This window comes from Cyclopterus lumpus, chromosome 24 (assembly GCF_009769545.1).
Source record: "Cyclopterus lumpus isolate fCycLum1 chromosome 24, fCycLum1.pri, whole genome shotgun sequence".
Classification (NCBI taxonomy): Eukaryota; Metazoa; Chordata; class Actinopteri; order Perciformes; family Cyclopteridae; genus Cyclopterus; species Cyclopterus lumpus.
Window position 1 is genome coordinate 1,257,421 of NC_046989.1, and position 22,500 is coordinate 1,279,920.

Consider the following 22,500-nt stretch of genomic DNA (forward strand, 5'->3'; position numbering starts at 1 on the left):
GCTGCCGTCTCCCAGGGAGCAGGTGAGTGTCTGTGTGTCTGTGTGTGTGTGTGTGTGTGTGTGTGTGTGTGTGTGTGTGTGTGTGTGTGTGTCTCTGTGTGTGTGTGTGTGTGTGTGTGTGTGTGTGTCTCTGTGTGTGTGTGTGTGTGTGTGTGTGTGTGTGTGTGTGTGTGTGTGTGTGTGTGTGTGTGTGTGTGTGTGTGTGTGTGTCTCTGTGTGTGTGTGTGTGTGTGTGTGTGTGTGTGTGTGTGTGTCTCACGCTGGTGGTTTACGGTCTGCTGCTGATCCGCTGCGGTCTTCTGTTCCAGGACCCGGTGGACTGCCCTCTGAAACCAGCTGCGTATAAAACCATGTGAGTCTATGAACATGAGGGTGAAGCCTTCAGCCGATTTGATTTATTGTCATTATTTCTAGTTTCTAAATAAATACCTAAAGCACTGGATTCCATATATCCAAAAAGTAGACTTTACCTGTTTATATATATTTAATATATCCTCTCCGCTGTGTTCACTTCCTGAAGTTCAGTCAAAGTTTTTTCTGATTTGTTGAATTTTAAATGACATACGAAGAATAACATGTTTATAATTTTTAAGCTTTGTTTTGGCTGTTTTCGTCACGCGGGGATGCGTTCAAGCACCGTCGGAAAGATAAAAACCCGCTTCTGGCTGCGCTGTAGTTTTCCCGATTTTTGTTTCAAGAAGAAATAAAACGTGCTCGTGGGTTTTGGAACAACGTTGGATTACAAAGTGAAACAAAAAGAACGAGGCGAATACAGCCGAACAAATGCCGCCGTGCATCCTGGGACATGTAGGCGCTGCCGTCAAGCCTCCGCTAGCAGGAGAGCTACTGGGTCAACGTCCTCTTCGAGGGGGCTCCTGATTGGTCAGAGGGCTTCAGACGATGATGTGTTTCCTCCTCAGCGTCTCTCGCTCTGAGAACTTGGGCACGGCGCCCTCCGGCCGGGCCGCCAGCGCTCCCACCGCCTCGGCGTACATGACGGAGGAGCTCGTCTGTGAGGGATCTGAGCTCTGCTTCGAGGAAGTCAGAGCCCAGAAATACTTCCTGAAGCTGCGGGAGAAGCAGGAGACGGAGGTCCGAGAGAACGATGAGCAGATGGTTTATAAAGGTTGAAAACTCGTTCCAAATGCTGCACGAAATACACCTTTTTAAGTCCGGTTGCATTGGCTGGACTCACAGGATGCGTTTCTTCTTCTGTTTCAGCCAAGAAGATGCTGAGCAAGATGGGAGAGCACGTCCTGAGCTATAAGAGCACGCTGGAGAACCTGGAGGTGAGTGAAGGTTCACTAATGTCACTTTAACTCGCTGATCCACTTCCTGCCTGGACTCCTGCTGCGTTCATGTCCCATCAGAGTTATCGTTATTATGAGTGTCTGACTCGGATGGAGAACGCTGATGTATCTGACTTAAAGGGACAGTAGTGATGGTGTGTGTGTGTGTGTGTAAACTAATCTCTCTAATAAGTGAACGCTCCAACATCTGAAGAGGGCAGCCGATGCAGTGAAGTACCTTTTGTTTCCTTAGCTCTCTCTGGGCTTGAGGTCTCACGCCGAGCCGACCTTCGTCCCGGAGGCCGAACGGCCTCGACAGCAGCTCCAATTCAGAGCCGCCGAGGCTCCGAGCTGGGAGGTTTCCCATCATGCCCCTCACCCGGCCGACGCGAGCGTTCATTCAGAGTCGTCTGCACCGACGTCGCCGCCCACAGACCAGGCGTCTGCTGACCAGACCTGGATGCTCGAGTCCCGGTCAGTCCAGCGGCCCGACGAAGACCGCTGCCCCCAGTGAGTAGCTGCTGCTTCTGAATGCTGAACCAACAGGAAGTGAGTTATTGTAGCCGCGCTGATTTGGATCCATACCAAGAGGAAGAGTGGAGTCTATGCTTCATGTTTTAAAGCTGCATTCTCTCTCCTGACCACCAGGGGGCGACTCCTCTGGTTGTATAGAAGTCTATGCTTCATGTGTTAAAGCTGCCTTCTCTCTCCTGACCACCAGGGGGCGACTCCTCTGGTTGTATAGAAGTCTATGCTTCATGTGTTAAAGCTGCATTCTCTCTCCTGACCACCAGGGGGCGACTCCTCTGGTTGTATAGAAGTCGATGCTTCATGTGTTAAAGCCGCATTCTCTCTCCTGACCACCAGGGGGTGACTCTGGTTGTATAGAAGTCTATGCTTCACGTGTTAAAGCTGCCTTCTCTCTCCTGACCACCAGGGGGCGACTCCTCTGGTTGTATAGAAGTCTATGCTTCATGTGTTAAAGCTGCATTCTCTCTCCTGACCACCAGGGGGCGACTCCTCTGGTTGTATAGAAGTCTATGCTTCATGTGTTAAAGCTGCATTCTCTCTCCTGACCACCAGGGGGCGACTCCTCTGGTTGTATAGAAGTCTATGCTTCATGTGTTAAAGCTGCATTCTCTCTCCTGACCACCAGGGGGCGACTCCTCTGGTTTACGATGCTTGATGCTGTTCACACCAAAGATCTATTTCTGTATATCTGATGACATAGGGGTCCACACATCTAAATAATATACACCAGATATTAAAAGTGGTGCTTTTGGGTCATTCTTTGTGGAGAAACTCTGAATTAAAGATCTTTTTATTAAATCATTTAATTGACAAAGAATCCAAACCTGTATTTCACGATATTCGTACGAATGAATGAATGAAACATCGACGGCGTTATTTTAAATGTTGTTTCTGCCTCTCAGGGAAGCCGTGCAGCCGGAGGAGAAACTAAACGGTGAGTTCAGGAGGAAGTCCTCTGTCTCACCTTCTGGTCTCTGGGTGCCTCAGCCAACCTGTCTCACCTTCTGGTCTGTGTCTCAGTGTCTCAGGGTGCCTCAGCCAACCTGTCTCACAATCTGTCTCACTTCACGCCCAACAACTCGCTGGGCTACGTTCAGGCCACCCCGTCCAGGGTGCTGCCGTCCCCCACCGTCAACACCCGGGAGGCACTGGGTGAGCACGGAGCTGTGTTCAATAGAGGACTCACGGGGAGTTATTGATCCCTGATCAGGTCTGACCTCATGGGCGAATGTAAACCACCACAGAGCAAATGTAGTTTTATCCCCCAGTATCCGTGATGATGAATGATAACGTTCTCATGATGCGTTCAGGCTCCGCTCAGTGAACATGAGTACTGGCTGAAGGTAAATGATAACGTTCTCATGATGCGTTCAGGCTCCGCTCAGTGAACATGAGTACTGGCTGAAGGTAAATGATAACGTTCTCATGATGCGTTCAGGCTCCGCTCAGTGAACATGAGTACTGGCTGAAGGTAAATGATAACGTTCTCATGATGCGTTCAGGCTCCGCTCAGTGAACATGAGTACTGGCTGAAGGTAAATGATAACGTTCTCATGATGCGTTCAGGCTCTGCTCAGTGAACATGAGTACTGGCTGAAGGTAAATGATAACGTTCTCATGATGCGTTCAGGCTCCGCTCAGTGAACATGAGTACTGGCTGAAGGTAAATGATAACGTTCTCATGATGCGTTCAGGCTCAGCTCAGTGAACATGAGTACTGTCTGAAGGTACATGATAACGTTCTCATGATGCGTTCAGGCTCTGCTCAGTGAACATGAGTACTGGCTGAAGGTAAATGATAAGGTTCTCATGATGCGTTCAGGCTCTGCTCAGTGAACATGAGTACTGGCTGAAGGTAAATGATAAGGTTCTCATGATGCGTTCAGGCTCTGCTCAGTGAACACGAGTACTGGCTGAAGGTAAATGATAAGGTTCTCATGATGCGTTCACATATAACAGTAAAATGCAGTGTTGGTGATGAACTAGAATCTTTATTAAACTTCATTAACTCTTTTGTTAATCGTCCTTTGAATTGAACAAACCTGATCGGGGATCAATAAGTTGTATTTATTTAAGTTTTTGATCCGTTGCTCCGCGTGTTTCATTCTTTCTGTGGACTGATTGTGTTGTGTCTTGTTGTTGTTGTTGTTGTTGTTGTTGTTGTTGTGCGACCAGATGTGATCATGGACATGTTCCAGGCCCCGACGCTCCTCGAGGATCCGCTCAGTCGTCCTTCGCTGCTTCACGACGCTCTGAGCGACTTCCAGCCAGGTGACGTTTACAGAGTAATCAATCACAATGCTGATGGATCGTGATTGACAGGCCCCTCCTCCTAATGATCTCATTATTATAATTTAGTTTTTAATGAATTCTTGTCTTGTTTTTTGGGCGCAGGCAGCTCGTATTCGGCGAAGCCGGCGACGTCGTTGACCGTCTTCCAGGACGAGCCGGACAAAGAGAACGCCGGGTAGAATACATAATTAATAAATAATATTATTTATTTAATGCTGCTGACATTCGATGATGTAATGGACACAATGAGCGTTATTGTTCCTGTTATTTTGTCCATCCGTCGTTCAGCGCTGAGGCTCCGCCTCCTCTTGAGAAGTCTAAACCAATCAGAGCGCTGGCAGAAATCCAGTCCAATAAACCGAATGTGAGTATGAAGACTGCTTTATGAAGACCACTTTATGAAGACTACTTTATGGAGACTACTTTATGGAGACTACTTTATAAAGACTACTTTATGGAGACTACTTTATGGAGACTACTTTATAAAGACTACTTTATGGAGACTACTTTATGGAGACTACTTTATGAAGACGACTTTATGGAGACCACTTTATAAAGACTACTTTATGGAGACTACTTTATAAAGACTACTTTATGGAGACTACTTTATGGAGACTACTTTATAAAGACTACTTTATGGAGACTACTTTATGGAGACTACTTTATGGAGACTACTTTATAAAGACTACTTTATGGAGACTACTTTATGAAGACGACTTTATGGAGACCACTTTATAAAGACTACTTTATGGAGACTACTTTATGGAGACCACTTTATGAAGACTACTTTATAAAGACCACCTTATGGAGACCACTTTATGAAGACTACTTTATAAAGACCACTTTATGGAGACCACTTTATGAAGACTACTTTATAAAGACCACTTTATGGAGACCACTTTATGAAGACTACTTTATAAAGACCACTTTATGGAGACCACTTTATGAAGACCACTTTATGGAGACTACTTTATGGAGACCACTTTATGAAGACTACTTTATGGACACCACTTTATAGAGACCACTTTAGACTACTTTGTTTAAAAAGAGACGTTGAACTAATCCATTATATTAGTGTAGACTCACTCACTGGCAGTGGTTCATGTGTGTCAACGCCCCCCCAGGAGTCCCCGGTGGAGCCGACCCCAGACGAGAGCACCATGTGGGGTCCTCGCTACAACTCACTCAACTCGCTGCACGCCTGTCCCAACAGCACCTCCGACTTCGCCATGTTGGCTCAGTTCGTCTCCACGCCGTTCACTCACAAGGCGCCATTCAGCTTCTACGAGGAGGACCAGGGTAACACACAGAGACACACACACAGAGACACACAGAGACACACAGAGACACACAGAGACACACACAGAGACACACACAGAGACACACACAGAGACACACAGAGACACACACAGAGACACACACAGAGACACACACAGAGACACACAGAGACACACACACACAGAGACACACACACATAGAGACACACACACACAGAGACACACCCACACAGAGACACACACACATAGAGACACACACATAGAGACACACACACAGAGACACACACAGAGACACACACATAGAGACACACACACACAGAGACACACCCACACAGAGACACACACACATAGAGACACACACATAGAGACACACACACAGAGACACACACACAGAGACACACACAGAGACACACAGACATAGAGACACACACAGAGACACACAGAGACACACACACATAGAGACACACACAGAGACACACAGAGACACACACACATAGAGACACACACACAGAGACACACACACAGAGACACACACAGAGACACACAGAGACACACACAGAGACACACAGAGACACACACACACAGAGACACACATAGAGACACACACACAGAGACACACACACACAGAGACACACAGAGACACACACACACAGAGACACACACACACAGAGACACACAGAGACACACACACACAGAGACACACACACAGAGACACACACACAGAGACACACACACACAGAGACACACACACACAGAGACACACACACAGACACACACACAGAGACACACACACACAGAGACACACACAGATGTGTATATGTGTGTGTATGTATATATATTTATATCATTATATTTATATATTGTGGTCTGCAGAGAACTGTGATGGTAAAGAAGCCGAGGCCGCTGCTTTCCTCCGCCGGCAGCCCAAGAAGCTCAGGTAAGGACCGCTCCAGGTGTTCAGGGTGTCGACGCCCACTGAGACGGGTTCAATGGCGTCCCGTCTGAGCTGAAGCATAATGAAACAGACTGGAAGCTTAACACCGTGAGAGAGGAGGAAAAGATATGTAACTCCTTCAGGGAGAAGAGGGGCGTGTCCTCACTGAGAAGCAGCGCATTGTGGGAGGAGCTTGTGTGTGATGTCATGTGCGATGTCATGTGCTCTCAGCCCCATCATGGAGCTGAGTCCGTCCAACGACGCGGCCTTCAGTCAGCTGCTTCCTGCAGCCGCTGCACACGGCACCATCGTGGGCGAAGGCCTGGCCTCGGCCCCCCACTGCCTGACCTCCTCCATCACCATGGTGGAGGCCCCGCCCCCCGGCGTGCTGTCCTTCAGGGACCAGACCCCCACGTGTCCCGCCGACTGGGACGTGTACACGAGCCCCGCACCGCCCCCCCCTCCGCAACCGGAGGCCTCAGTCGGACCCCGACGGGAACCGTTCACAATCATGGAGGACTTGGACAGACCCGCCAGTCCAGAACGGGTCCAGAGACCGCCAGCCGGCGACGTGCCCATGAGCCCGGAGGGGGCCGCCCGGAGCCCCGAGCCGGACCTGGACGTCATCCTGAGACCGCGTCTGCTCGCCGAAGTGGACCTGGACGTCCCCGTGAGTCCACATCGGCCGCAGCTCTGTGCCGGCGTGCCCATGAGCCCGATGCCGGCGCCGTTCGGCGCTGAGGACGAACCCATGATGAGTCCCGACGTCGGGGGGCTGAGGCCGCACGCCACGGACGTGTCCATGAACGCAGCGGAGGGGGAGGCGGCCGCGGTCCAGCTGGTGTCGGACCCCTGGGACGAGGACCGGATCGCTCATCTGCTGTCGTCGCTCAGCCCCCCTCTCACCTCGCACCCCCGCTGCATCACCTGGTCCTGCAAGGTGCCCAACATCTGCCCCAAGACCACCATCAGCATGGGTGAGGATCTGTTCATAGTAGATGTGTTAATGTTCATAATAGATGTGTTAATGTTCATAAGTAGATGTGTTAATGTTCATAAGTAGATGTGTTAATGTTCATAATAGATGTGTTAATGTTCATAATAGATGTGTTAATGTTCATAATAGATGTGTTAATGTTCATAATAGATGTGTTAATGTTCATAATAGATGTGTTAATGTTCATAAGTAGATGTGTTAATGTTCATAATGTTCATAAGTAGATGTGTTAATGTTCATAATAGATGTGTTAATGTTCATAAGTAGATGTGTTAATGTTCATAAGTAGATGTTCATAATGTTCATAATAGATGTGTTAATGTTCATAAGTAGATGTGTTAATGTTCATGAGTAGATGTGTTAATGTTCATAATAGATGTGTTAATGTTTATAAGTAGATGTGTTAATGTTCATAAGTAGATGTGTTAATGTTCATAATAGATGTGTTAATGTTCATAATGTTCATAATAGATGTGTTAATGTTCATAAGTAGATGTTCATAATGTTCATAAGTAGATGTGTTAATGTTCATAATAGATGTGTTAATGTTCATAAGTAGATGTGTTAATGTTCATAAGTAGATGTGTTAATGTTCATAATAGATGTGTTAATGTTCATAAGTAGATGTTCTAATGTTCATAATGTTCATAAGTAGATGTTCTAATGTTCATAAGTAGATGTGTTAATGTTCATAAGTAGATGTTCTAATGTTCATAATGTTCATAAGTAGATGTTCTAATGTTCATAAGTAGATGTGTTAATGTTCATAATGTTCATCAGTAGATGTGTTAATGTTCATAAGTAGATGTGTTAATGTTCATAAGTAGATGTGTTAATGTTCATAATAGATGTGTTAATGTTCATAATAGATGTGTTAATGTTCATAATGTTCATAAGTAGATGTTCTAATGTTCATAAGTAGATGTGTTAATGTTCATAATGTTCATCAGTAGATGTGTTAATGTTCATAAGTAGATGTGTTAATGTTCATAAGTAGATGTGTTAATGTTCATAAGTAGATGTGTTAATGTTCATAATAGATGTGTTAATGTTCATAATGTTCATAAGTAGATGTTCTAATGTTCATAAGTAGATGTGTTAATGTTCATAATGTTCATAAGTAGATGTGTTAATGTTCATAAGTAGATGTGTTAATGTTCATAAGTAGATGTGTTAATGTTCATAATAGATGTGTTAATGTTCATAATGTTCATAATAGATGTGTTAATGTTCATAATAGATGTGTTAATGTTCATAATAGATGTGTTAATGTTCATAAGTAGATGTGTTAATGTTCATAAGTAGATGTGTTAATGTTCATAAGTAGATGTGTTAATGTTCATAAGTAGATGTTCTAATGTTCATAATGTTCATAAGTAGATGTGTTAATGTTCATAATGTTCATAATAGATGTGTTAATGTTTATAAGTAGATGTGTTAATGTTCATAATGTTCATAAGTAGATGTGTTAATGTTCATAAGTAGATGTTCATAATGTTCATAAGTAGATGTGTTAATGTTCATAATGTTCATAATAGATGTGTTAATGTTCATAAGTAGATGTTCATAATGTTCATAAGTAGATGTGTTAATGTTCATAAGTAGATGTGTTAATGTTCATAATAGATGTGTTAATGTTCATAAGTAGATGTGTTAATGTTCATAAGTAGATGTGTTAATGTTCATAAGTAGATGTGTTAATGTTCATAAGTAGATGTGTTAATGTTCATAATGTTCATAATAGATGTGTTAATGTTTATAAGTAGATGTGTTAATGTTCATAATGTTCATAAGTAGATGTGTTAATGTTCATAAGTAGATGTGTTAATGTTCATAAGTAGATGTGTTAATGTTCATAATGTTCATAATAGATGTGTTAATGTTTATAAGTAGATGTGTTAATGTTCATAATGTTCATAAGTAGATGTGTTAATGTTCATAAGTAGATGTGTTTTTTAAATCTCTAAATTTTTTCCTCCGGCAGGAAAAGCGTCGCTGCGAGTCGACTGCGTCCTCGGAGAAGGAGCTTTTGCAACCGTCTATCAGGCCACTGACCCCCTGACCTCAGAGAGGACGGTGTTAAAGGTGAGAGGGTGGGGTTACAGGTGAGAGGGCGGGGTTACAGGTGAGAGGGCGGGGTTACAGGTGAGAGGACGGGGTTACAGGTGAGAGGACGGGGTTACAGGTGAGAGGACGGGGTTACAGGTGAGAGGGCGGGTTTACAGGGGAGAGGGTGGAGTTACAGGGGAGAGGGCGGGTTTACAGGTGAGAGGGTGGAGTTACAGGTGAGAGGACGGGGTTACAGGGGAGAGGGCGGGGTTACAGGTGAGAGGACGGGGTTACAGGGGAGAGGGCGGGGTTACAGGTGAGAGGGCGGGGTTACAGGTGAGAAGACGGGGTTACAGGGGAGTGGGCGTGGTTACAGGTGAGAGGACGGGGTTACAGGGGAGAGGACGGGGTTACAGGTGAGTGGGCGGGGTTACAGGGGAGAGGACGGGGTTACAGGGGAGTGGGCGTGGTTACAGGTGTCCTAACGCACCGTTCTTGCTGCAGGTCCAGAAGCCGGCCAATCCGTGGGAGTTCTACGTCAACCTGCAGCTGGACGCCCGCCTGCAGCCCGACGTCCGCCGCCTGTTCAGCACCGTCCACGCCGCCCACCTCTTCCACGACGGCAGCGTGCTGCTCGGCGAGCTTCACAACCACGGCACCCTGCTGGTACATCCGACCGCTGAGACCCGGCTGCCATCTTTGTAGGCGTCGTCTTACCAGATGTTCTCTTTTCATCTTCCCTCTCGTCCAATCAGAACGCAGTGAACATTTACAAAACCCTGAGCGACAAGGTGATGCCTCAGCCGCTCGTCATGTACTTCGCCGTCTGCATCCTGCACATGGTGGAGCAGCTGCACGCCGTCCACGTCATCCACGCCGACATCAAACCCGACAACTTCCTGCTGGGAGAGAGGTAACCGCCAATAACCACACGCTGTCTAGTGTCTCATCATCATCATCATCATCATCATCATCATCATCCCTGCTGTTGTGTCTCAGGTTCTTGGACAACAAGTGCTTCGATCCGGAGAACCTGGACCACGGCCTCGTCCTCATCGACCTCGGACAGAGCATCGACATGGAGCTTTTCCCAGAAGGCACTGCTTTCACCGCCAAGTGTTTGACGTCGGGCTTCCAGTGCACCGAGATGCTCAGTGGGAAACCCTGGAGCTACCAGGTGAGCACACACACACACACACACACACACATTATAACGTCTTCAGTTATTAGAAACCTTTTCTTATTATAGCGCTCACAATGTGACTTAAAACTGGAGTGTGTGTGTGTGTGCGTGTGTGTGTGTGTGTGTAGACGGATTACTTCGGGCTAGCGGGGACCGTCCACTGCCTGCTGTTCGGGACGTACATGCAGGTGAAGAACGAAGGCGGCGTGTGGAAGACGAACGGCGTATTTCGAAGGTAATTCCTCCAGAAAGAGGTTTGAGTTCTGCTCGCCGTCTCTGAAGAGGTTCTAATGCAAACGTTCTAATGCAAACGTTCTCCACAGGAACCCCCACAGCGACCTGTGGCAGGACTTCTTCCACGCCCTGCTGAACGCGCCGGGCGGCGCCGCCCCGCTCGTCCTGCGGAGCCTCCGGCGCTCGTTGGCCTCGGCGCTGAAGCAGAACTACGGCAGCAAGCTGCCCGCGCTCAAGAGCCGCATGATGGTTCTGCTGCTGGAGAACCGCAGAGCCGCGCGGAGATGAGCAGGAGGCGGGCCTTTGCTTTTTATTGGAGTTGATATTTAGTGTCTTTTAAATTGTTTGTGTGATGAGGAAGATTAATAAATCTAGTGTTTACGTTCTGGAGATGAGACGCAAGTCATTTTATTAGTTTAGTTTTTATTTGATTCACAAGTTGTATATTTATTTGTTCTATAAAAAAGAAAACTGATGATTTTACCATTTTATTGTTATCTTGCATATTATTTTTTATATATATATCAATTGATGAATATTTTAAAGTGTTATCTTAATACGACCACCAGGCGGCGCTAAGGATGCCGTAATCTTTCCTGCTTTAAAGCTGTGTGTGTGTGTGTGTGTGTGTGTGTGTGTGTGTGTGTGTGTGTGTGTGTGTGTGTGTGTGTGTGTGTGTGTGTGTGTGTGTGTGTGTGTGTGTGTGTGTGTGTGTGTGTGTGTGTGTGTGTGTGTGTGTGTGTGTGTGTGTGTGTGTGTGTGTGTGTGTGTGTGTGTGTGTGTGTGTGTGTGTGTCAGAGCTGATCCAGAATCAGGGTGTGTTTGCCTCCTTCATGTTCAGACCTGCAGCCCATTTGTCTCCATTTTTCTCCCTGAAGTTCCTCATCAGGGTTCAAACATCTTAAAACATGTTCATGTTCTCAGACCAGCGGAGGATTCTACTTCAGATCATAATCCATAAACTTCTTTCTGCGTGACGTGTTCAGAGGAATTTACTTTTCTTTACTTTTCTGCTGTATTTCTCTGCACACCTGTGGCTCCGCCCCTCAGCACAAACACCTGTGGCTCCGCCCCTCAGCACAAACACCTGGCTGCTGCCTTCAGGTCTGTCTGAAATATCTAAACTGGACTCCTCGAAGAACAGACATGTGGTTTTTATGACAATGAGACGAAAGAGTTCCGTTATATTTAGAGTCTAAAATAATGTGGAGCATTAATACCTTTAGAGCGATGGTAAAGGTTAATAAGTAAATCTCTTTAATGTGGACCTTTTTTATTTTCATTAATACATTATTCAGTTTCAGCATTGATGCTTTTTTTGTAAATCAACATATTTATCTTATTTCAACTAAAACTAACTTCGTTATTACACAGTTGGTAGGTTGTAATAACTCAGATTATTACATTTGTTTTAAATGTTTGGCAAACAGGTCATTTCTTGGTGCCGTAATAATAATCATAATAATAATCAACGGAACAAAAGCTGTTTTAAGGAGATTATATTTGAGGTTTAAACACTTGAGATTCTCTTTTCCAACGACTATAAAACAATAAAAACATTTACGCCTTGAACTGTTTATGAATTGTTTAAATAGATAAAGTTCAAATATGGAGATAGAGTCAAAGCATGAAGGGCTTCAAACCTCAAAACTGGACGTCTGACATCTGAAGCCGGAATGCGCTGCAGCGTTACGGGAGCCCGAACGTCCCAGCAGCACCTGAAGGCACCGCAGAGAAGGAGAACCTGAAAGTTCACTGAGAGCTATGGAGGACCGAGGAGGGCTGTCGGACCAAGCCGTGTCTGCTGCCTGCAAGGACGGGGACCCCATCACCAAGGTGGGCTCGTGGATTTACTCTCTTTTATGATCTTTTTATTCTCTTTTATTCTCTTTTATTCTGGTTTATTCTCACTTATTGAGAAGCAGTGATGCAGTTCAACCTGTTGGCCTGCAGATGCCTTCAGGCCAGACTGACTGACACGTTCTCCAGCTGCAGAACTCCACTTAACGGGTTCTTGCTGCACATGTTCTCCACACGAGACGTGTAGACCTTTCTGTTTAATATTAATTCTTGCATTAAGACTTATATGTGTGTTTTTTTCATTGTATTGTACAGAATAAAAGGGGACACTTTTTTTTTCTTACTAAAAAAGTTTTGGAATTTCTTTTAATAGTTTCTCTTTTAGTTTTTTTTTAATACATTTAAATAAATTGATGAAATTAAACGCGTCACTTCTCAGAGCTTTTAAATGTTTAAATGAACATTTCTGACCAGCGACTTTACAGTTTTGGTTTTCTTCCAACGCGTTCATAAAACTGATTTCCACCAGTATTCAGAGTATTGACAGTATTTAGTATATTTAGGTGGTGGAGAACCAAAACGGAGCTAAAAGAGAAGCCATTGTAAACAATGTGAGTCATTGTGACAACAAACTGTTTACAAGTTCCATGTGTTGTGTTGATGTTGGTCTGCAGGACTACATGATGCAGCAGACGATGCTGAGGGTCAAAGATCCCACGAGGTCTCTGGACTTCTACACTCGGATCCTGGGCATGACGTGAGTCTGCTGTCAACCCACTGGTTACCAGCCGGTTACCCACTGGTTACCAGCCGGTTACTCACTGGTTACCAGCCGGTTACTCACTGGTTACCAGCCGGTTACCCACTGGTTACCAGCCGGTTACTCACTGGTTACCAGCCGGTTACTCACTGGTTACCAGCCGGTTACTCACTGGTTACCAGCCGGTTACCCACTGGTTACCAGCCGGTTACTCACTGGTTACCAGCCGGTTACTCACTGGTTACCAGCCGGTTACTCACTGGTTACCAGCCGGTTACCCACTGGTTACCAGCCGGTTACTCACTGGTTACCAGCTGGTTACTCACTGGTTACCAGCCGGTTACCCACTGGTTACCAGCCGGTTACTCACTGGTTACCAGCCGGTTACTCACTGGTTACTCACTGGTTACCAGCCGGTTACTCACTGGTTACCAGCCGGTTACTCACTGGTTACTCACTGGTTACCAGCCGGTTACTCACTGGTTACCAGCCGGTTACTCACTGGTTACCAGCCGGTTACTCACTGGTTACTCACTGGTTACCAGCCGGTTACTCACTGGTTACCAGCCGGTTACTCACTGGTTACTCACTGGTTACCAGCCGGTTACTCACTGGTTACCAGCCGGTTACTCACTGGTTACCAGCCGGTTACTCACTGGTTACCAGCCGGTTACCCACTGGTTACCAGCTGGATACTCACTGGTTACCCACTGGATACCCACTGGTTACAGCCAGTTTCACACTGGTTACCAGCCGGTTACCCACTGGTTACCAGCCAGTTTCACACTGGTTACCAGCTGGTTACTCACTGGTTACCAGCCGGTTACTCACTGGATACCCACTGGTTACAGACAGTTTCACACTGGTTACCAGTCGGTTACTCACTGGTTACCACCTAGTTACCCACTGGATACCCACTGGTTACCCACTGGATACCCACTGGTTACCCACTGGATACCCACTGGTTACAGACAGTTTCACACTGGTTACCAGTCGGTTACCCACTGGTTACCAGCCAGTTTCACACTGGTTACCAGCTGGTTACTCACTGGTTACCACCTAGTTACCCACTGGATACCCACTGGTTACCCACTGGATACCCACTGGTTACAGCCAGTTTCACACTGGTTACCAGCCGGTTACCCACTGGTTACCCACTGGTTACCCACTGGTTACCCACTGGATACCCACTGGTTACAGCCAGTTTCACACTGGTTACCTGCCGGTTACCCACTGGTTACCCACTGGTTCTCCTCTGTGGTTTCCCAGCTTGCTCCAGAAGATCGACTTCCCCTCGATGCGCTTCACCCTCTACTTCCTGGGTTACGAGGACAAGTCGGACATCCCGGCTGACATCAAAGAGCAGACGGCGTGGACGTTCTCCCGCCGGGCGACCATCGAGCTGACGCAGTACGCAAGACGACCCGACGCTAAAACAAACCCCCAAAACTCCAGATATCTCTGATTCGATAACCCGATGTGTCGTTTCCTTCTTTCTGTCAGTAACTGGGGTTCAGAGTCAGATGAAAGTCTGTCGTACCACAATGGAAACAACGAACCAAGAGGCTTCGGTGAGAATCGTTTTACTGTTCTGTTTGTGAATATTATTCTGGATCCAGACTCCCTGATTGGTGTTCTTCGGGTGTGCCGTGTCGTCTCAGGACATATTGGCGTCGCTGTTCCTGATGTTTACGCCGCCTGCAAAGTGTTTGAAGCTCAAGGAGTGACGTTCATCAAGAAACCAGAATCAGGTGAGTCTCCTGAACCAGCAGGATGAATCCACATATATTTATATATGTATTAATGACCACATGCTCCTCTTCCTCACAGGCAAGATGAAGGACCTGGCCTTCATTCAGGATCCTGACGGCTACTGGATCGAGATCTTGAGTCCCAACAACATGGTCTCACTGATGGCGCCTTGAAGCAGAGACTTTGTGGCTGGAGAAAAGAAGACTTCTTTTGTAAATGACAAACCTTTAAAACAAATAAAACAAACACAAACAGGAAGTTCTCCTTTGAATCTATCAACGGTGTTGGAGGTGTCGGTCAGACAGGCACAGCCTCCTGTGTTTCAGATCGGGGAAACGAGACCATCTGTTGGGTGTCGTCAGCGTAGCGATGGGAGGAGCCATGAGAGAGAATGACAGAGTCTCTGATTTGGATCACAGAACAAATACTCAAACACCAGCTGGTTTCGTAAAAGCAAAGTTCAGATAAGAAAGACAGTTGTAGTTCTAGTAGACCTAATACAGCAGATACAGTAGTAATATAGCAGAGAACCCTCTTTAAAGAATGTACTCAGCAAGATACAGGAAGTCCAGAAGACTCTCAGGTAGAGCTTAGATAAATATAGTACTTTTACTTCATTACATCTCAGAGGTACACATAGTACTTTGTACTGTACTACATCTCAGAGGTACACATAGTACTTTGTACTGTACTACATCTCAGAGGTACACATAGTACTTTTACTTCATTACATCTCAGAGGTACACATAGTACTTTGTACTGTACTACATCTCAGAGGTACACATAGTACTTTTACTTCATTACATCTCAGAGGTACACATAGTACTTTGTACTGTACTACAGCTCAGAGGTACACATAGTACTTTGTACTGTACTACAGCTCAGAGGTACACATAGTACTTTTACTTCATTACATCTCAGAGGTACAAATAGTACTTTGTACTGTACTACAGCTCAGAGGTACACATAGTACTTTGTACTGTACTACATCTCAGAGGTACACATAGTACTTTTACTTCATTACATCTCAGAGGTACACATAGTACTTTGTACTGTACTACAGCTCAGAGGTACACATAGTACTTTGTACTGTACTACATCTCAGAGGTACACATAGTACTTTGTACTGTACTACAGCTCAGAGGTACACATAGTACTTTGTACTGTACTACAGCTCAGAGGTACACATAGTACTTTGTACTGTACTACAGCTCAGAGGTACACATAGTACTTTGTACTGTACTGCATGTGAGAGGTCAATGTTGTACTTTTTACTCCACTGTATTTATTTGACATCTTTAGAGTATTAAAACCAAATTGAATCAACTAATAAAAGATAATGTAGTATTATTATTTTAGATTAAAGTGATGAAGACATTAACACATCAATGATGTGATGCATGTGGTTCTGCATCATCAGCAGAACCTCCAGGCTGACCGGTGTCTTCAAGGCGTGAGAACCACACCGGCCTCAGAACGGTCCTCTGGTCCTTCTTCTTCTCTTGGAGGACTTAACGGGTGCAACAGCGGAGCGGCAGATGAAGGCAGAGAAGAAGAAGTGGATTACCGTGTGTGTGTTTGATTCTGTCTCTTTTGGGGGTTTGAAGATGAACTTCCTTGGAGCTGTTCTGGAGCTTTCTATCACATCACACGGGGTTCCTCAGCAGAAGGACTTCTATTCATTCTTTACTTGAACATCTTCGGTTCCAACTGGGCATCTTCAAGCTGCAGAGGAAGCTCCTGTTTCCTAGCAGCACCTGAAGGTGAACAATGGACTTTGAAAGCCAACATTTCCCAGCATGCACTGCTGCGTTTCCAGGGATTCAAAATAAGTTTTAGTCCATTTTATATAAACTTCTTGTAATATACATCCAAGGCTAAAACAGAACAATGTAACTTAACAACGTAACAATAAAACAACATAATAACTTAGCAACATAATAACTTAACAATGTAAGAACGTAACAATGTAGCAAAGTAACAACGTAGCAATGTAACAATGTAGTAATGTAACAATGTGAGATTGTAGCAATGTAACAACGTAGCAATGTAACAATGTAGCAAAGTAACAATGTAGTAATGTAACAATGTAGCAATGTAACAATGTAGTAATGTAACAATGTAGCAACATAACCTAACCACGTGACGTTCAGGACTTTTAATGAGGAAACCCTTGAACTGGACCTTGCTGAATGTTAATCCAATACACCTGATATATAGTATGAATATAAATCATCTCAAACAATTTACTCATTGAAATGTGTCATAACGATCCTACAACTCCCACAAGCACCTGAACACACCATCTACGCATTGTTGTTGGTCCGTTCTTCGGTTTTCTTTTGTGCCGGTGAGCGACAATCAGAAGAAAACGAGAGAGGAGTTCCACATGAACCGGTGTCGTTTTTACAGTCAACTTTAATCAAATGAAACATAACTTACCAACAACCACCAGCCACAGCGGCTGATCTGGATGCTAAGCTAATCACCTCCACTGACTCCTCACAGGCATTAGTGAGTTTTTCATATTCACTGAGGATCAATTCCTTTTATGGTGAATTAAATCACATTTCTACATATAAGTCAACAAACCTGAAAAAACAAACACCATCACAGCTGCTGTGTTCATGATACTGTTACGTCATATTTATTTGTAAAAAAGGCACACATCTTTAAACATATTATATTTTTAAACTCCTCTGGTTGTATAGAAGTCTATGCTTCATGTGTTAAAGCTGCATTCTCTCTCCTGACCACCAGGGGGCGACTCCTCTGGTTGTATAGAAGTCTATGCTTCATGTGTTAAAGCTGCATTCTCTCTACTGACCACCAGGGGGCGACTCCTCTGGTTGTATAGAAGTCTATGCTTCATGTGTTAAAGCTGCATTCTCTCTGCTGACCACCAGGGGGCGACTCCTCTGGTTGTATAGAAGTCTATGCTTCATGTGTTAAAGCTGCATTCTCTCTCCTGACCACCAGGAGGCGACTCCTCTGGTTGTATAGAAGTCTATGCTTCATGTGTTAAAGCTGCATTCTCTCTCCTGGCCACCAGGGGGCGACTCCTCTGGTTGTATAGAAGTCTATGCTTCATGTTTTAAAGCTGCATTCTCTCTCCTGGCCACCAGGGGGCGACTCCTCTGGTTGTATAGAAGTCTATGCCTCATGTTTTAAAGCTGCATTCTCTCTCCTGGCCACCAGGGGGCGACTCCTCTGGTTGTATAGAAGTCTACGCTTCATGTGTTAAAGCTGCATTCTCTCTCCTGACCACCAGGGGGCGACTCCTCTGGTTGTATAGAAGTCTATGCTTCATGTGTTAAAGCTGCATTCTCTCTCCTGACCACCAGGGGGCGACTCCTCTGGTTGTATAGAAGTCTATGCTTCATGTGTTAAAGCTGCATTCTCTCTCCTGACCACCAGGGGGCGACTCCTCTGGTTGTATAGAAGTCTACGCTTCATGTGTTAAAGCTGCATTCTCTCCACTGACCACCAGGGGGCGACTCCTCTGGTTGTATAGAAGTCTATGCTTCATGTGTTAAAACACCTCACGGTGAGCGTAAAAACGTGTTTTTACAGATTTTCTTCAAAAAGAGCATAAAAACATGTGAAATAAAACAGGTGCAGCGTTTTAAAAAGAACAAATGGGTGAATTATATAAAATAGCAGGTGGAAAAGATTAAAAACATCTCAGAGGTTAACGAGGAAAGAAAACTAGTTGTTTGGGGTAAAAACTTGGTCTCTAAGTTTGTTCACTGGTTATGGAAAAGTGTCAGTCAGAAGTTAGTCAGAAGGCTCCGACCTCAGTTCCCCACGGTCTGTATGGTTTACTGCTGCTGTGAGGAGTCTGGGAGGACGAGGAGGAGGAGGAGGAGGAAGAGGAGGAGATTGGAGGACTGGTGGTGGCGGCGGTGGAGGTGAAAGGGGAGGAAGGGAGGATGGGGAAGCCTCCGTGGAGGGTGACGGGAAACGACGGCGAGAGGGAGAGGAGGGAGGCGCAGGGGAGCACGAGAGACGAGGAGGTGGAGTCCGCTTGGGACGAGGCGACGCTGCTCTGGGACAACTCCACCCGCCTCTGGGGTGCTCCACCTTCTCCGGGGTCAGAGGGCACGGACAGCGAGCGCAGTCCGTACGACGCTGCACCGGCTGGCGGAGGTCCAAACGCCGCCCAGGGGTGGGGGTGGAAGGGGTGGGGTAAAGGGTGGTGCTGGTGGTAGAGTGGGAAATGGGAGGTCACGGTGAGAGCGGCGACATCGCGCTGCGAAGAGCAGGAGGCGAGATGGGAGAGGAGGCGGGAGCGCAGAGGGTCGCCGGAGTCCAGGCCCTCCATGGCGCTCAGGTAGCAGGAAACCTCCGTCACGCACTCCCTGAAGCCCAGAGACAGGAAGTCCAGGGCCAGAGCGTGGGCGTCAAAGTAACCTGAGAGAGAGAGAGTCAAATACTGTCTGCCAGGAGACAACCCACTAGGGTCCTGAGGAGTGAAGTCTATGCATTCTCTCTCCTGACCACCAGGGGGCGACTCCTCTGGTTGTATAGAAGTCTATGCTTCATGTGTTAAAGCTGCATTCTCTCTCCTGACCACCAGGGGGCGACTCCTCTGGTTGTATAGAAGTCTATGCTTCATGTGTTAACGCTGCATTCTCTCTCCTGACCACCAGGGGGCGACTCCTCTGGTTGTATAGAAGTCTATGCTTCATGTGTTAACGCTGCATTCTCTCTCCTGACCACCAGGGGGCGACTCTTCTGGTTGTATAGAAGTCTATGCTTCATGTGTTAACGCTGCATTCTCTCTACTGACCACCAGGGGGCGACTCCTCTGGTTGTATATAAGTCTATGCTTCATGTGTTAACGCTGCATTCTCTCTCCTGACCACCAGGGGGCGACTCTTCTGGTTGTATAGAAGTCTATGCTTCATGTGTTAACGCTGCATTCTCTCTACTGACCACCAGGGGGCGACTCCTCTGGTTGTATATAAGTCTATGCTTCATGTGTTAACGCTGCATTCTCTTTCCTGACCACCAGGGGGCGACTCTTCTGGTTGTATAGAAGTCTATGCTTCATGTGTTAAAGCTGCATTCTCTTTCCTGACCACCAGGGGGCGACTCCTCTGGTTGTATAGAAGTCTATGCTTCATGTGTTAAAGCTGCATTCTCTTTCCTGACCACCAGGGGAAGAATCCTCTGGTTGTATAGAAGTCTATGTTTCATGTGTTAAAGCTGCATTCTCTCTCCTGACCACCAGGGAAGTGGATGTAGTCTTCCCTTGGTTTGTGGACTATAGTTTTGAAGTCTTATGTTCCGCATGTGGCCGTCGCCATCTTGTTTATTTTGCAACCAGAAGGGATTCGAGGGGGTGGAGCTACAACGTAACGCAGCAACATGTTTGGTTTCCCCAGGACACGGACAGTGGTCTCCTGGGTGAAAGTCTTTCCTGCTCCTTATACTCGTTAATACACAAGTAACTTAGATAAACCATCTTCCTGGTTACCTTTCCCTCCGGTGGCCTGCAGCACCTTCAGATGGTCCACAGTCATCTGCAGGATCTCGGCCTTCTCCAGTTTAGCTGAACCCTGATGAGACAAACCAGTTAAAGCTGGACGAGCTAAACGAGACACCAACCAGGTTCAGAGACCCTTTAATCAGCAGATCAATATCATATCGACCTCTTATTACTGGATGTTCTTCTCAGTCCATCACTATTTACCTGGTCCTGAACCAGTCTCAGTTTAGTCCTGATCCTCTACAGACCTCAGTTTAGTCCTGATCCTCTACAGACCTCAGTTTAGTCCTGATCCTCTACAGACCTCAGTTTAGTCCTGGTCCTCTATAGACCTCAGTTTAGTCCTGATCCTCTACAGACCTCAGTTTAGTCCTGGTCCTCTACAGACCTCAGTTTAGTCCTGATCCTCTACAGACCTCAGTTTAGTCCTGGTCCTCTATAGACCTCAGTTTAGTCCTGATCCTCTACAGACCTCAGTTTAGTCCTGGTCCTCTACAGACCTCAGTTTAGTCCTGGTCCTCTATAGACCTCAGTTTAGTCCTGATCCTCTACATACCTCGGTGTAGTCCTGGTCCTCTATAGACCTCAGTGTAGTCCTGGTCCTCTATAGACCTCAGTGTAGTCCTGGTCCTCTATAGACCTCAGTGTAGTCCTGGTCCTCTATAGACATCAGTGTAGTCCTGGTCCTCTATAGACCTCAGTGTAATTCTGGTCCTCTATAGACCTCAGTGTAGTCCTGGTCCTCTATAGACCTCAGTGTAGTCCTGGTCCTCTATGGACCTCAGTGTAATTCTGGTCCTCTATAGACCTCAGTGTAGTCCTGGTCCTCTATAGACCTCAGTTTAGTCCTGGTCCTCTATAGACCTCAGTGTAGTCCTGGTTCTCTATAGACCTCAGTGTAGTCCTGGTCCTCTATAGACCTCAGTGTAGTCCTGGTCCTCTATAGTTCTCAGTGTAGTCCTGGTTCTCTATAGACCTCAGTGTAGTCCTGGTCCTCTATAGACCTCAGTGTAGTCCTGGTCCTCTATAGACCTCAGTGTAGTCCTGGTTCTCTATAGACCTCAGTGTAGTCCTGGTCCTCTATAGACCTCAGTGTAGTCCTGGTCCTCTATAGTTCTCCATGAGGCCCGTCGATGGTGAATCAGATGTTAAACAAGCGGAACCTAGTTTGAAGGTCCGCTGGTTCCTCTTTGGAGGAAAAGAACCGAGCCGAAGGACCCGGAGAACCACTGACCTGCTTCTCGAAGGCCGAGGGGACGAGTCTCCGTAAGTCCACCAGGCTGCTGTTGATTCGGTCTCTGCGCCGCTTCTCAATAATCTAAATAATAATCAAAAGAAAACCATAAGAACCTCAAACTGTCTTCTGTGGGGCTGCAGAACGCTTCATAAGAACATAGAACCTCAAAGATATCACATGAAACTTCACCACTTCATCATCACATTAAGAGTTATTGTGTTATAGGGTCAAAACATGACCTCATAGATATCACATGAAACTTCACCACTTCATCACTCACATTAAGAGTTATTGTGTTATAGGGTCAAAACATGACCTCATAGATATCACATGAAACTTCACCACTTCATCACTCACATTAAGAGTTATTGTGTTATAGGGTCAAAACATGACCTCATAGATATCACATGAAACTTCACCACTTCATCACTCACATTAAGAGTTATTGTGTTATAGGGTCAAAACATGACCTCATAGATATCACATGAAACTTCACCACTTCATCATCACATTAAGAGTTATTGTGTTATAGGGTCAAAACATGACCTCATAGACATCACATGAAACTTCACCACTTCATCACTCACATTAAGAGTTATTGTGTTATAGGGTCAGAACATGACCTCATAGATATCACATGAAACTTCACCACTTCATCACTCACATTAAGA

General features: G+C 45.9%; 3 protein-coding genes across 3 annotated transcripts in view; 2 read left to right on the plus strand and 1 right to left on the minus strand.

Annotated features, from left to right (window-relative positions):
- bub1 (BUB1 mitotic checkpoint serine/threonine kinase) overlaps positions 1–11,269 on the plus strand; it is a 19,281-nt gene extending 8,012 nt beyond the window's left edge. Inside the window, exons 6-24 of the mRNA XM_034527194.1 lie at positions 1–22; positions 309–352; positions 921–1,126; positions 1,222–1,289; positions 1,543–1,799; positions 2,723–2,754; positions 2,841–2,972; positions 3,996–4,091; positions 4,215–4,287; positions 4,401–4,476; positions 5,237–5,411; positions 6,263–6,326; positions 6,555–7,300; positions 9,305–9,405; positions 9,874–10,035; positions 10,125–10,282; positions 10,369–10,546; positions 10,681–10,787; positions 10,876–11,269. The exon at positions 1–22 is cut by the window's left edge and continues 37 nt beyond it. Coding sequence (XP_034383085.1) covers positions 1–22; positions 309–352; positions 921–1,126; positions 1,222–1,289; positions 1,543–1,799; positions 2,723–2,754; positions 2,841–2,972; positions 3,996–4,091; positions 4,215–4,287; positions 4,401–4,476; positions 5,237–5,411; positions 6,263–6,326; positions 6,555–7,300; positions 9,305–9,405; positions 9,874–10,035; positions 10,125–10,282; positions 10,369–10,546; positions 10,681–10,787; positions 10,876–11,074 — 2,896 coding nt within the window. The 3' untranslated portion in view covers positions 11,075–11,269. The remainder of the gene's footprint in view (positions 23–308; positions 353–920; positions 1,127–1,221; positions 1,290–1,542; positions 1,800–2,722; positions 2,755–2,840; positions 2,973–3,995; positions 4,092–4,214; positions 4,288–4,400; positions 4,477–5,236; positions 5,412–6,262; positions 6,327–6,554; positions 7,301–9,304; positions 9,406–9,873; positions 10,036–10,124; positions 10,283–10,368; positions 10,547–10,680; positions 10,788–10,875) is intronic.
- Positions 11,270–12,430: 1,161 nt separating this feature from the next.
- Positions 12,431–15,372, plus strand: LOC117727149 (lactoylglutathione lyase-like). Its single transcript, XM_034527250.1, has 6 exons — positions 12,431–12,622; positions 13,261–13,343; positions 14,616–14,756; positions 14,850–14,917; positions 15,008–15,097; positions 15,177–15,372. The coding sequence occupies exons 1-6, from the start codon at positions 12,551–12,553 to the stop codon at positions 15,269–15,271; spliced, it is 549 nt and encodes a 182-aa protein (XP_034383141.1). The 5' UTR covers positions 12,431–12,550; the 3' UTR covers positions 15,272–15,372.
- Positions 15,373–18,583: 3,211 nt separating this feature from the next.
- The window catches only part of hey2 (hes-related family bHLH transcription factor with YRPW motif 2), a 6,272-nt gene continuing 2,355 nt past the window's right edge, over positions 18,584–22,500 (minus strand). The window contains exons 4-6 of the mRNA XM_034527239.1: positions 21,827–21,910; positions 20,581–20,662; positions 18,584–19,511 (exon numbers count right to left, since the gene is read on the minus strand). Of these exons, the coding sequence (XP_034383130.1) occupies positions 18,880–19,511; positions 20,581–20,662; positions 21,827–21,910 (798 nt within the window). The 3' untranslated portion in view covers positions 18,584–18,879. The remainder of the gene's footprint in view (positions 19,512–20,580; positions 20,663–21,826; positions 21,911–22,500) is intronic.

Excerpts from the sequence above, each read along its gene's own strand:
- LOC117727149 (XM_034527250.1), top strand. The coding sequence starts at position 12,551 with ATGGAGGACCGAGGAGGGCTGTCGGACCAAGCCGTGTCTGCTGCCTGC. Across the intron at positions 12,623-13,260 it reads ACGGGGACCCCATCACCAAG|GACTACATGATGCAGCAGAC; the intron begins GTGGGCTCGTGG and ends GTTGGTCTGCAG. Across the intron at positions 13,344-14,615 it reads ACTCGGATCCTGGGCATGAC|CTTGCTCCAGAAGATCGACT; the intron begins GTGAGTCTGCTG and ends GTGGTTTCCCAG.